Consider the following 14,602-nt stretch of genomic DNA (forward strand, 5'->3'; position numbering starts at 1 on the left):
ACATCTAATGCCATATAGAAGAACCCACAGCTGATGAAAGGCTAGGACTAAACACTATACTCAATCTCAAGTGATATGCGAGCTCTGTACTGATTTAGCAAAAAGCAGCTATTGGATTTAAATGTTGATATGAAAGTACACCTGTTCCATTTGCGAAACCACTTCCCAGAGCAGCGAATGCAGAGTGGAGAGTTCACGGCCCAGATCAATGTACCCTTCAAATCCAGCTGTATTTGAAATGGTTTCTGGATTGGAAATTTCCAGTAGGAATCGCTGCATGTTCGTCCATTCATGCTCGAGGAACTGATTCATGAAAGACATGTATTCCTCTTTGCTACCAAACCTGTTTTCAAAACATCAATGTCAAAATTCCAATTACTCTTTAAATCTTAGTATCAACAAAAATTACATCACAGCAGTCTGAACTTTTATGAAATAAACTTGCTACAGATACATTCAATCAAATAACATTAACATCCAGAGATTTGGTGCTTGATCTGTTTGCCTGAAGTTTACCTTACCAAAATCATTTGTGAACTCCAGATCCTGAGTCTAACCAAATTCTTAATTTTGACCTTAATTTAGAGATGCTTGATAAACTGCAGGTGGGCAGATTCCTGCACAGGTTACTATTATCCACTCAGTGTTTCTCTCAAATGCACAAAATCCATATCAACCGTGATCATTTTTATCAGGTACTGGAATTATCTGCTGTCTAGACTGCATTTTTGCAAAGGAAGCACGACTCAGGTCTGCAGGACTTCAAAAGGCTGATTCTAACTGATAGATAAGGATAAGGGAGAGAGCTTAAGACAAAACTTCAAAGATCATTCAGCCACACCCAAGATATTTTCTATCAGGATCTTATCATAAAAGCATGGGGAATTGTCAATAACCATTATCAAATGAAAAACTATTCCCAATCTTGGCAGATGTCAAATTGATAAGCAATGCCATGATAGTCTGATTATTGTTTGCCTCTGAAATAAAAAACTGCTGATGCTAGAAATAGCCAGCAGGTCAGGAAAGAGAGAGTTATTGTTTCAGGCTGAAGTCCCTTCATCAGAACTGGGAAAGAGAGAAAATAAGTTTGCTTTAAATTGCAATTTAAAATGAACTATTCTCTCTTTCACAGTTGGAATGAAGGGTGTTTGAACTGAACTTTTAACTGTGTCTTTGCTCCAATGCTTTTATTTCAGATTTCTAGCATCTGCAGTTCTTTTGATTTTCATCGTTTGCTTCTGTTTTATCAATGGTATCCATACATCGTTTAGATTCATTGCAAATATTTTCATTTTGACTTTAAAAAGCCAATGGATGCTTTGAATATTTTGTGCCCTGCACTGAATTTGCTGATTATTGAAGAGCTGTTGTTAACTGGTAGATACAAACAGGGCAGGGAGCCCCAGCAAACAATACCTAGAAGTAACCAACATGTGTTTGCATGGACGACCCTTTACTGGCATATGAAGATACTTGAATTATAAATGATGTGCAAAAGTAAATGACTGCTTGCATTTCGCTCCACTTCTCCAACGTAAGACTACACAAGTACAATATTTAAAATTGCTTTTGCAAAATGAAATTTAACTATACATGAATGTTGACCTTTATTGCAAAGGGGAAGGAGTATAAATATAGGGCAGCCTTGTTAGAACCGAATAGGGCCTTGTTAGAACCAAATGTTGAAACCACACCTGGAGTACTGTGCACAATTGTGGTCTCTTATTTAGAGAGGGATAAATATGCATTGGAGGCATTTGAGAGATGGTTTATTCCTGAAATGAAGGAATTCACTTATAACTGAAGATTTAACGGATGGAATCTAAACTCACTGAGGTTGAGAACTATGTGAGGTAATCTCATTCAAGAATAAAATTCCGAGGGGTTTGGGATTGCAGATACTGAGGGAACCTTTCTTCTTCTGGGGGAACAGAGAACTAGGGGCATAGTTTCAGAAGGAAAGATTGCCCATTTAAGACAATGGTAAGAAGGAAGTTCTTCACTCAGAGGGTCACGAATTATTGGAATTCTCTACTGCAGATAGTATGAAGGTGGCAGAGTGGTTAAATTACCAGATTAGTAACCCAGAGACCCAGACTAACAATAAACACAGCCAGGTTCAAATTTCACCATGGGAGTTGTGCAATTTAAATTTAGTTAACGTTGTAGAATTTTAAACAAAAACAGCCATTGCTGACTGTTTTATTTATAAATCCGGCTCACCAATGTTCTTCAAGGTAGGAAGTCAGCCATTTTTATCTGGTCTGGCTTACATGGGACTCAAGACTCTCCAATATGGTAAATGCCCATTAAAATGGCCTGGAAAGCCATAGTTCAAGGACCATTAGACATGGACAATCCCAAAAATAAATTGAAAAGTTGTGGGGTCTGAATTATTGTATATATTCAAGGCTGAGATTTTTGGTTTGCAGTAGTGTCAAGAATTATGGGGAAGAGACAGTAAAGTGGAACTGAGGCCAAGATCACATCAGCAGTGATGTCACTGAACAGTGGAGCAGATTAGATGATAATAATCTACATCTGCTCTCAGTTCTTATTTTATTATGTAATCACCTCACCTCGAGAAACCAATACAAGAATTCTAATCGCCAACCTAATGAATCATGATGCAGCAAATTTCGTATGGATACAACTCCAAAGTTAAATCTACCATTGACACTACAGTAGAATGCCACTCCTTTATGCTTGGGGTTAAATTCACAAGACTTTATTGCTGGTGCAGATTCAGAATTCTCAAATGTTGTACTTTGATCTGTCCCTTTGAATTCAAAACAAGAAGCTACAGCACTGAACAGTGATCAGATTTTCATACAGTATCTCTTCAATAATTCACTATTCAGAGGTTACAATAGTTCAGCATCTAGTTCAGGAGGTGACGTTTGCCATTTTCCCTTCCTACTCACTGGCCCCTGTCTCCCTTTAAACTTACTTGGGTCACTGCAAAATTTATTACAATACCATGTAACATCTAAAAAAAGTGAATTAAAAGTGTTGACATAATAATAGAAATAACATCTTATAGTTTAGAAAATCTGCTTTTTAGAAAATCAGAGTTTTACCATTATTGGCTATTGATCTAAGAACCAGGATAACAGGATAAATTCAGCAAATGTTTAATTTTATAGAGAGCTGAATGAGTTGTATGGATACACGAGCATATCTGATAAAGAACATTCATGTCTGCCTGCATATGCATAATGTGACAGTGCATGTGTTTGCATATACATGCAGATTCGTGTGTGTGTGTGTGTGTGTGTGTGTGTGTGTGTGTGTGTGCGCATGCTTGTATATGCAGACATGTACACTGTCACAGTATACAGATGCAGACAGACTTTTATTTGCTTTCAGACATTAATTGCAGGTCTAAAAAATTTGGATCCAATGATTGTGTCACAAACCACAACTTTCAAATTGAGGCTAATAAAAAGACACTTACTTGGCAAAATTAGCTAAGTTCTGGGTAACTTTGGCTATTAGAGTCAGTGTGCGTGCCGTGCGGTCATCTGGGTATTCCTGCAGGAGGTTGAAGAGAGAAGGGGACATGATGGCAGGGCAGAGGAACCGCAGGAAGAGGGAAGCACTTATTAGTCTCTCACTGATGTCAGGTCGCCCTCGGTTGCTACACTCCTGTCGCCACGATGCAAACACTTCCTTCAATTCTCGTGGAAATACGCTGTTGAATAATCAATTTGTTGTAGTGAAGCAAAGTTATTTCTCTCCTTATGTGGTGTTAGCTAGGTATTGAAAGCTAGGAGTCATGCTATTTTAACAGCTATATGAATATTTCATTTACTAAATTCCTTCTGTAATTTCAAATGCATGCAGAAGTTACAAAATGAATATGGGATGCACATAGAAAACATTCCTATATCGGGCTTACAACAACTAAGTTTCATGAATACTTACTAACAAATCAATTTTGCCATAATATGAACAGCTCTGGTGGAATCCTATAGAATAAACTGAACATTTTTTGAACAACATTATCATGAGTTTTGCTATTTCTTCCACAAACAGCAGCTCTTCCACTGAAGAATTATGTACTCATCATTACACATACATTATAAATCATGATCATACCATCTATCCTCATTTTGCTGAAGAAATAAGGATAGAAAGCTGTTATAATTATGAGCTTTTGCTAGGATGACAATATTGAGTTAAGAGGGAATGACACTGGTGTAGCTGCACAATTATTTTTAAATTATTTGCAAAATGTGTTTTTAACAAACTTGTAATTGTATCTCTTTATGAATTAAACAAAAAGCATTTCATGCATTTTAAAATTAAGAATAATTTACTATGTTCAAACTTGCTTGGAAATTGAAGGACCATTTTAGTGCTCAACTTTAAAATCAGCTGATGTTACCTCTTGATAATTGCCAATAAAAGCAAAATATTTGTCATCCATATTCTGATGTTAGTTACACAACCCTATGTAGGGCACACAGCTGGAATTGAGCCTTTCATGCTAATGTTCAACAACAGATCTTTTTATCAATATGAACCATAGATCCCAGCAATGACAACTCTTTTTGGTGATAATGTAAGCGAATTAAAAAGGCGAGCATTCAACAGCCATGCTTCCCCAGCAAATATAAAAATGCTTTCAACTATCAACGTGCAGTGTTGGTACACTGCCACTAATACTGCAATTCGATTGTCTACCTTGTGATTTATAAATAGTCAGTGTTGGTTAACCATCTGATGTGACTTGACTAGCTTCTGGTTTATAACTTAAGCTGCTTAACCATGATGCACTGCAATCAAAATAAGATAACTTGTCATATTTATGCAATGTACGAATATGAATGCAAAACAGTCAGATTAATTTACAGGCTCAATTATTACCCATTGATTTTTGGAATGAATAACCTAATCTCTCAGAAAATATCATGCAACAGCAGCTTGCTGATCCAAATGTTAATGAGAACTTAAAAGTATATGTTATTTAGTGCAAGTCCTATAATGCACCATAGAACAGAGGACATTAAATCACCCATGATATTTTAATATGTGCATATAAGACTATTCTATTTAAAGTCCAGACACTAAACTTCTTCAAATGACAAGCATGAAAGCTCTGTGCAAACACAGATGATTCTACAGAAGTCACAAGATTTTGCAGATACAAATGCCTATCCTGGCATCTAAATTATTTTTCAGAGCTATTACACAAAATACATGTTATTAATTAGTAATGATAATTATAGATGAAAAATCACTGGCCTGGAACATTAATTCTGTACCTCTCTGTATAGATGCTGTCTAACCTAATAAGCATTTCTCACATATTCTGTTTCAGATTTGCAGCTTCCACTGTATATTGGTTTGAATAACAATTTTAAGTCTGCTGCAAAGATGACCATTTGTCTGTGCCAACCAACCCCACTTCCTAGCTCTCAGCCTGGAGCTTGGTAGTTACACAAGAAAATAGGAAGAGAAGGTCATCTGGCCCCTCAAGCCTCTCCCACCATTCAATACGATCATGGATGATCCATGCTGGCCTCAATTCCTTTCTGGGCCAGATCTCCATAAACGTCAACTCCTTGATCTTTCAAATAATCCGGCCTCCAACCCCCTTTGAAGCAGAGAATTCCAGAGATCCACTACGCTTTTAGACAAGAAATTTCTACGCAGCTCAGTTTTAAATGACTGGCCCTTATTTTTGTAGCCATGTCCTTTGTTCATGATGCTCCCACTAGTGAAAACATTTCAACATCTACTCCATCAAGCCCCCTCGGGATCTTACATGTTTGAATAAGGTCACCCCTCATTCTTAACTGAGAAATACAGACTGAAACTAGCTAGCCTCTCACATTGCCTAGTTTGATTATCTTCATATTTTCTAAATGATTAGTTACTTCCTCTCTGATTATTGATTCTGGCATCTTGCCAACGATAGAGTTAAACCAACTGGCCAGTTGTTCCCTGCCTTCTGTCTTTTTGAACAAGGGAGTCAACATTAGATGTTTTCCAACCTTCGGGTAACTCTTAGAATTTAACGAGTTTTTAGAAATTTCAACCAATGGGTCCACTATTTCTGTAGCCACTTCCTTTAAAACCCTTGGGTGCTGGTCATCAGGTCCTGGTGCCCTGTCCACCTTTAGCCTCATGAGTACCTCTAATACTTTATCCCTTGTGATTTGAATTTTTATGAATATTTATGTTATTTGAAAATAGTCCATCTGTTGTCTTGGGGACATTTGCAGTGCCCTCCATGGTGATAACTGATGCAAAATATTCACTTAACATGTCTGCCATTTCATTGTTTCCTGTTATTAATTCATAGAATAGTACAGCGTAGGAACAGGCCTTTCGGCCCACAATGTCTGCACCCAACATAATGCCGAATTAGACTAAATCTCTTCTGCCTGTACATGATCCATATCCCTCCATTCCTTGCATCTTCATTTAACAGCCTCTTAAACACCAGTATCATATCTGCTTCCACCCCTACCCCTGGCAGCCCATTCCAGGCACCTACAACTCTGTGTGTAAAAAAAATTTCTCTTTTAGATTTTCCCCCCTTACCTTAAATGCATGTCCTCTAGTACTTGACATTTTTACCCTGGGAAAAAGATTCTGATGGCCTACACCCTATCTATGCCTCTCATAAACTTCAATCAGGTCTCCCCTCAGCCTCCAACGCTGGAGAGAAAACAACCCAAGTTTATCCAACCTCTCCTAATAGCTCATACCCTCCAATCCAGGCAGCATCCTAGTAAACCTCTACTAAACCCTTTCCAAAGCCTCCACATCCTTCCTGAAATGGAGCGACCAGAATTGCACACAATACCCCAAATGCAGCCTAACCAAAGTTTTAGGAAGCTGCAACATGACTTCCTGACTCTAATACTCAGTACCCTGAACAATGAAAGCAGGCATGCCATATACTTTCTTTACCACCTTATCTACTTGTGTGGCCACTTTCAGAAAGCTATGGACCTAGAATGTTGAGCACCCAGTCCTGGATATCCTGTAACCACATCTCTGTAATAGCTAGGGCACAACAAGTATTTATCCAGGTACTTTTTAAAATGTCACGAGGGAATTAGTCTCAACTATCTTTTAGGCAGTGACTGGGTTAAATATTGGGTGAAACTTAATTGCACATATTTTGTAGGAAAATACTATTGCTATTCAAATAAGTCAGTCTTTAGTATTTAGAAAGATATGATCATTGTCATCCATTGCAAGATAAACCCAATCTTGAATGAATTTTTAAACAGGTCTATAAGGGTGAAAAGAAACAATTTAAATCTTTCAATGGCTTGTTAAAAAAAAGACTGGATGACAAGCGTGTTAAAAGAAATCCTGCAGAAGACTATAAAGAGGAAGGAACAACGTGCAGCATCCTCAGGGAACCTTTACTGACTAATGGAATTAATGTGAACTGACCTAACAGGTACATAAAAAAAATAATTTCAAATCTACCTTTCAATCCCTCTGCTCAGTATCTTTCTCACAGTAAAATGATAAATAGCAAGTGCTTTAAATATGCAGTAGGCCCCCACTGTGTTTCAGTGCGTTTCTACAACAATGTGTCACATCAATGAGCAACCAAGCTATAATAATTCGCAAAAGCTACATAAGCTGCAAGCAGCACTATGAAAATTACCAGAGTAGTTGTCGAGTGAATAAAGTGAAACAAATGTTTAAATTTACCCTTTCTGAGTTTCCTGGTTACAGTAATTGTAATACGGTTTAAATTTGTCTGTTATTTTGATGATACTGCAACAGTAAAATAAAAGATGGATGTAACATGCATGTAGTTTTTTTCTTTAGAAAATGACAATTACAAATCCAATTATTAGTTTAACAGAATCTTGGCAGACAATATATGGATAAATTATATGGGGGATATCACCTTCAGAAATTATTTTCCTCCTGATAAGAAATATTCTCTTGAAACTTTCCTGCAGAGACTAAAATTCTTATGAATGAAAATGAGAGGAAACTGCACAGATAGAAACTAATAATGAATATTTTACTTAATCCTGATGATTGCTGATTATGCAAATTGAAAACCATTTCTAAGCAAAACAAAGATTAAACAGATTAATTGATGTTTGTGAATGAAAATAGGCTTGGTAATCAACATATGATGCCTTTCAGTCTAAATGCACAGCTGTTGCTTAACGCAAGTTAAAAAGGAATGAAAAACAAAAACTGTACATTTGCCAACTGAAAATGTCAGGAAACATTACAGATCCAGTCTTTCAAGAGGACATAGAATTCTAGTTCCAAGCAAAATTCCTGGACCTGAAATATTAACTATTTCCCACTCCTTAGATACTGCCTAACCAGTTGAATATTTTCAGCATTTTATGTTTTTATTTCATTTTTACTATCTTCACTGATCCACCATGCATTCTGTTATTATTTAAAGACCTAGTTAAGAGCTTCCAGCAACTAGTAAAAGGAAAAACAGCATAGGAAATCTCTGCTGAAGGACAATGAGATAACTAACCAGTAAGAATTAATGATCTTGCAAAATGCCAGCTCGCAGCACATTTTCAGGTTGCTCTGATGTTCAGCGAGGTCTCCCGATGAGCATTTATTTGGATCCACCTCACAATTTTCATCTGATTCATAGAGAGCCTTGATGAACTCTCCTGTTAAAAATAAATAATCACATGTTAAATCTCCAAGCCATACATATGGAAAACTAATTTTGATTAACTGCACATTGAAAAGAAAATCTATATTAAAAATATCTCCCTTTTCAAGCCTTTCTTTAATCATTAATTGTACAGTGTATTCAAGCCTAATATGCATTCGGGATTTAGCTTAACCCAGTTGGATAGAACATATTATTGCCTGCAGCTGAAATGGTAAAAACAGGAATAATGAAAAAATAGGTAGCACCAGAAATCTGTCATATTCTAAATAATAGGGCAATGGCAGACTACAACTAATTCATTCACAAACAATATCCACATTTCCAAAGATATAATATAAAATTTTTCAACAGTGTGTTATTATTTGCCCGATTACATAGCATTTTCTTTTGAGACCAAAAGTAAAGCAAACTTCATTTTCAATCCCCCACTGGGTGTACCAAGTGCATCCTGGAGATACTTCTGCCCAACCAACTTCAGATACTCTTCTATTGCTTTGGTCGCCAAGGTGTTCTCCCGAAAAATTAGATGCTCATTGTCCCCACAACGATCAACTTCTGACATCATCAAATCTGTCAAGAAATCCTGTAAAAGAGAATTGTAGAGCTGAACCAATTACGCAGTTACTTGGTAAACATTAATTCATCTCATTCTACATTTTACTGTAGTACTTACTTAAGAAAACACTGAAAAAATACAAGACTTAAACTGTGTTTTGAATCTCTTTTATTATGGGACTATTCATGCAAAGGATATTAAAATCAGAGTAACATAATATTTTTGACAACTGCTTTAGTAACAAGTATTGATCTGTTATAGTGTGATACCATTTTGAGCATGTCACCTGATGATTAAATGTCTGAAAAAAAATTGAAGAAAGTAATTGCAATTATAAGCAATGAACAAGGTTCAGAAAGAAAATGAGGTTTGTTTAATAAATGATCGATATCACATTTTACAATTTTCTTTTGAGAGCAGGGTAAGCTACCCGAGATAAATTTTTATTGGACAGGCACACACTTCCCGTCACTTTCTGCTGGGTAAGAGGCAATGTCAATCATGTGCAGCCTCTCACTTTTTGCCCACAGATGCTTTGCCCATCATTCTTAGCTCTGGTTCTCTGAATTAATAATCCCAACCACCCAAAATGTGTTATTAAATTCTATGCACTGTTCAGATCCCTTGAATACATTGCCCTTGAGTAGAGGTTCTTGGATATTATCCCTCCAATGAAGATTTAACATTTTATCCTGGTTTTCATCATGCATTTTCTTTTCCTGAATCTTTATATTGACTAAATTAACACGCATCCCTTATTGTGGGCTGCCCCCAGAACACTCTACGCAAAAGATGCATTTCACTATGTTTTTCAATGTACGTGACTAATAAAGAAATCTTATCCTATTTTACATATACTGTCTGAAAAAAAACCTTCCATTCTTAAGTGTACAACAAAAGGCAAAGATAAATCATCACACAGACTCCTAAACAATAAAAGCATCAAAAATTGTCCACTGTAATTCTTGACAACTTAGTATTTTAATGATACACACAATAATTTTCTAAGAGTTTGAGTGGCAGGCTAGTTAGAAGAATTCTACCAGCCATTCAAGAATGAAGACTGTGCAGGCAGATGCTCCTGAACCAATGTTCTGCATTTTTGTGGATCATGAATATATAACATAGCAAAAGAAATTAATGTCTTATCTTATTTCTTAGCAACCTAACAATCCAGCAGTGTATAAAATTGAAAAAAAAAATGCCTGATCTTTAGTGGAAGAGAAACCAATAGCAAACATTAACATTTGCAAGCTTTCTGTACAACTCAAAGATTATTTTGGAAATGGCATTGATTACATTAAGCTTTCATGAATTCAAACTACTGAAATCTAATACTAAAATGTGGGAATGTGTATTGAACATGCAGAACATCAGCAGCAAATTTTAAGCCTTTGGGTTCAAACGCAATAGGATCAGAAGAGTGAAATGTACTGCAAGCAAGCTCCCCCATTTATTTCAGTAATGGTGCAGTTCATCATCATTTAGCTGCTTCTGGCAGGAAAGAGGTGGTTAGGGCATTCAACACATTTGCACGATCAGGTATCAGTAGGCAATATCCAAGATAATTAAAATGGTTTATAAGCTTTTCTTCCCTACCCAAGACAGATGCTTATTTTCTAATTTCAGTCACTAAAGCAATCAGCTGAGAACTAATGAAACTCACTCAGCAGAGACAAATCATGGTGACATGCAAATTTAAGATGTGAACTGATTCACATATATAGTGGGAAGCCAACTCCTCATATTAATTTGAGCCACATGATATATATGTTTAAGACATGCCCTTTCTATTCTTAAATAGAAATTAACACTGAACAGAACTTAAATATAATAGGAGACTGATATTAATGTGAAGACCACAAGAAACAAAGCATTTTTCAAAACTGGTTGAAATAATAGCTTTTTGATGAGCATGTGCTATCAGGTTTTAAGCAGGTCACATCTGTTTTAATACGGAGACAAGTAATCCCATGGAACAAATACAGCTCTTAAATTACTGATCATTCAAATTAATGACAGGTCAAAATGTTATCATCGATCTGAAGTGATGACAAGATTTATATAGTTTGCCTGGTCTCTGGAAAATTCAATTACTACGCTGTGTTTAATTTTCATTCTGAACTGCTTCTATTATTGTAGAGAGGTGTGCTTTGCATTACAGTATGTAAAATCTGACTACTTTTCATTTTAAATGATACTGCTGGCAATCGTTAGCTTATGGTGGACATATGCAGAGGTTATTTAATACAATACACTACGGATGTAAAATCCAAGTTAATCACAGGTCCGCAAAAAAAAAGAGACACCTTAATTAATTAGTCACAAGAGGAAAAATGTTCCTTTCCGTTAAAACTAAGTGTTCAGCAAGAAACAAAAGTAAGCAAAAGAACTGATGATTAACTCAAAATAATTAACTTTTGCATGAATTTTTAATTGTTTGCCTAGTTCATATTGGAAACAATTATTCAAAAACAATATAATCAACATGTTTTGTTTTCAATTATGATGACAAGTCTAGCAAATTAATAGCTCCCTTGGAAATAATTTGAATACAATATATACAAACAATGCATTAAGCCCAACATCAGAAAGATCAAGAACAGGATTAATGAAATTGCAAGTACTAAAGTATTGGCATTAAGTTTATTCAGTCTATTTGCTGCAATATTCTGTAAACATTTCAATTTTGTTTTAATAAATCTTTGAATTTGGGATATAACCACCAGTGTAGCAACAACAGCAAGTAACCTTTCCAAACTGCCAACCTGAATAAAAATCAAGCAGGCAAACTCCACACCATCAAAAGTAAATTAGCATACATATTGCTTAAAATCACACAATGGCATTGCAAACAATTTTCCGGTTGCTAATGGAAGAGAATCACATGCTGAGTTGAAACTGGAAATGGAACAAATACTACCACAACAGAAGGTAGTTCCATGAACAGTTCTTTGACTGTGGTTGTAATACAAAGACTCTTCAAGAATGGCCATGGGAATGAGATGGCATGGAACCAAATTCAGCAAAAAAAAATCAAGAAATGGGGGTGGGGGTGTGAAGTGGGAGACAAGGAACTTAATAAATAAATAGGTTTTATTTGGAGAACAACAAAATAGCATGGTTTTGTTTAGAGTGTCCTTTGGAGCAGGCCTCATTCAAGCCTTTTAGGATCCCAGTGGCATAGACTCAATGAGCCCTTCAAGCTGAAAGAGTGCTATTTCTCTCTGATCTGAGTGGAAAACATTGCCATAATTTACACAGTGCCAATCATTATAGCTTTGCAAAAGGCTGACAAAGGGTTTTACAAGCAGGAACCAGACATAAATCAGAATTTTTGCAAAACCATTTCAACTGAGCTACAATTTATGCCAACCTCAACAGAAAGTTAAGTCCACAGGATGTTCAAGATTTTTTCCCCCTCATTCTTTGGACAAGCAAAACATGACTAAAGCTGTTAAGGGAAGAAGTAACAAGGAAAAAACTGGTAAAAGTGACCAGTGGCACAAACAGTGGTTTTCTTGCAGTCAATGCCTTGAAAATTGCTTTTATCAAGTTTCCAAACACAAGAACAATTTTCTTAACTCCTCTAGGCCTCCCTTTACCAGTAAACTTTGTGCACTGTTGGTACAAGTACTTTTGCAATGGCCTAAGTTCTTTGGGATGGGATAAAGTAGGAGGAAAGCCAAGGGGGTGGGGAAGGGGTTGTAGAATAAATTAAAATCTTTTCAACTGAGAAAGCCATACCTCCACAACTATACTGCACGTGCTCGAGTGATTTAAATACATGCTACTTGCAATGCCCCCTGCTCCCAACTTTGTCATTAAGTGGTGTTAGACTTTCACAACTTTGGACCCCTGTTCAGGTGTGCGGCTACTCAATAACAAGCTTAACACTAACAGTACTTGGCATTATGTCCATTAGAAGGTCTTACAAGTTGGCAGGCTGCCTGCTTCACAGCAACTGGCACTTGTAATCCCTCATTTTGATGCTACTGCCTACTTCTGTGGCATTAAATTTAGTCCCCACTGTCTGAACTGTTCCTAACAACCACTCAGTAATTAGATTGGACACAGTGTGACAACTGGTAACATCAATAAACATGAATGAGTTCATTTAATACCTTTGGTAATTACTACACAAGTCAATTTACAGCAATGGGGGGGAAAAAAAACTGCTGTAGGCTGCCTTTGTAAATTATTTCTTTGGCTAGTCACTCACACTTCCAGAAGGTGAATGCAACATATTGTCTCAACATCTTCCTCCATTTTTACCCAGTTCTTCAGAGAAAGCACAAAGCTAAGCTTTCAAGGTAAGGAAGGGAATAATTTATCTTGGTGCATTATTGAATATCATTTGTTCTAAATTGTTTTGCAGAAGGTCTACTAAGTACACTTCCTTAATCTGTCTCAGTAATAAAAACCTAAACTTCATTTATTCTGTGGCACTACAAATGGAATTGTTGAGAGAATGGTATCTAGAAATTTGTGTACACTGATACAGTACTCAGCACGCATTGCCAAGAACCAGAGGATGAATGGAATTAGCACTAACAACGGTTGTAATGGCATTATATACAGAGTGATGTGTTAGAGACAGTGCTGCTGTGCCAGTAACTTGGCATGAAATTCTGCCCTCCTCAGTGTTGTGTGTTGCAGTGCTGATACCCTGCGTGACAGGAACCTGACACAGATCCAGCAATGAATCATCCGTGGCTAGGTCTGGGGAGGCTGCCCCCTATCAGGTGAGTGGGCGGCAGCAGTGTGACTGCTCAGTTCTACGATGTGGGTTTTGGGGCTGCATCCAGGCTGGCACAGTAAGCGTGGACCATTGCTGGGGCTGGCAGTAACCGCCCCAAATGCCGATAGAACATCCACATCCAACTCTCTCCCCAGCATGGAGATTTCTCTCTAGTCACAAGCTCACCAGCTTGTACTGGGAGAGCTGTGCAAGCAAACAACAGCTTCCATCAACCTGCAGGGCAATTCATTGCTCGGGAAACACGGGCAGAGGGCAGGGCTTCCTGCCAGGTTCCCAGTAGCAAGCAGCCTGAGCTGATGAGCTTTTTTTTGTTACAAGTATGGGGGCTACTTACCTGTGAGTGTTCAGATTGGAGGACCAAGAGCAGTACAACAAATCCACACTCTGCAGGGCAGTGGTAAGCAGACTATCAGTGCACCACACAGACTGAAAACCCAAACTAGTAATAGGGTAAATTCTAAACTGATAACAAACATATCAATCATCAACACATCAATAAATCAATAGGAATTCCTAATTCCTATTCCTAAACCCTTTCAAGAACATTAGCATCTCATAGATCAACCAACATGACTGAAACTTGCACTTATCTTTGTCTCAATCTAGTGTGCCTTGGATTCATGACTCATGAAGC

General features: G+C 37.0%; 1 protein-coding gene across 1 annotated transcript in view; it reads right to left on the reverse strand.

Annotated features, from left to right (window-relative positions):
* dab2ipb (DAB2 interacting protein b) overlaps positions 1–14,602 on the reverse strand; it is a 255,946-nt gene that overhangs the window by 35,494 nt on the left and 205,850 nt on the right. The window contains 4 exon segments of the mRNA XM_052036965.1: positions 142–343; positions 3,461–3,697; positions 8,498–8,642; positions 9,089–9,233. Of these exon segments, the coding sequence (XP_051892925.1) occupies positions 142–343; positions 3,461–3,697; positions 8,498–8,642; positions 9,089–9,233 (729 nt within the window).

The sequence above is a fragment of the Pristis pectinata genome, chromosome 23 (assembly GCF_009764475.1).
Source record: "Pristis pectinata isolate sPriPec2 chromosome 23, sPriPec2.1.pri, whole genome shotgun sequence".
Classification (NCBI taxonomy): Eukaryota; Metazoa; Chordata; class Chondrichthyes; order Rhinopristiformes; family Pristidae; genus Pristis; species Pristis pectinata.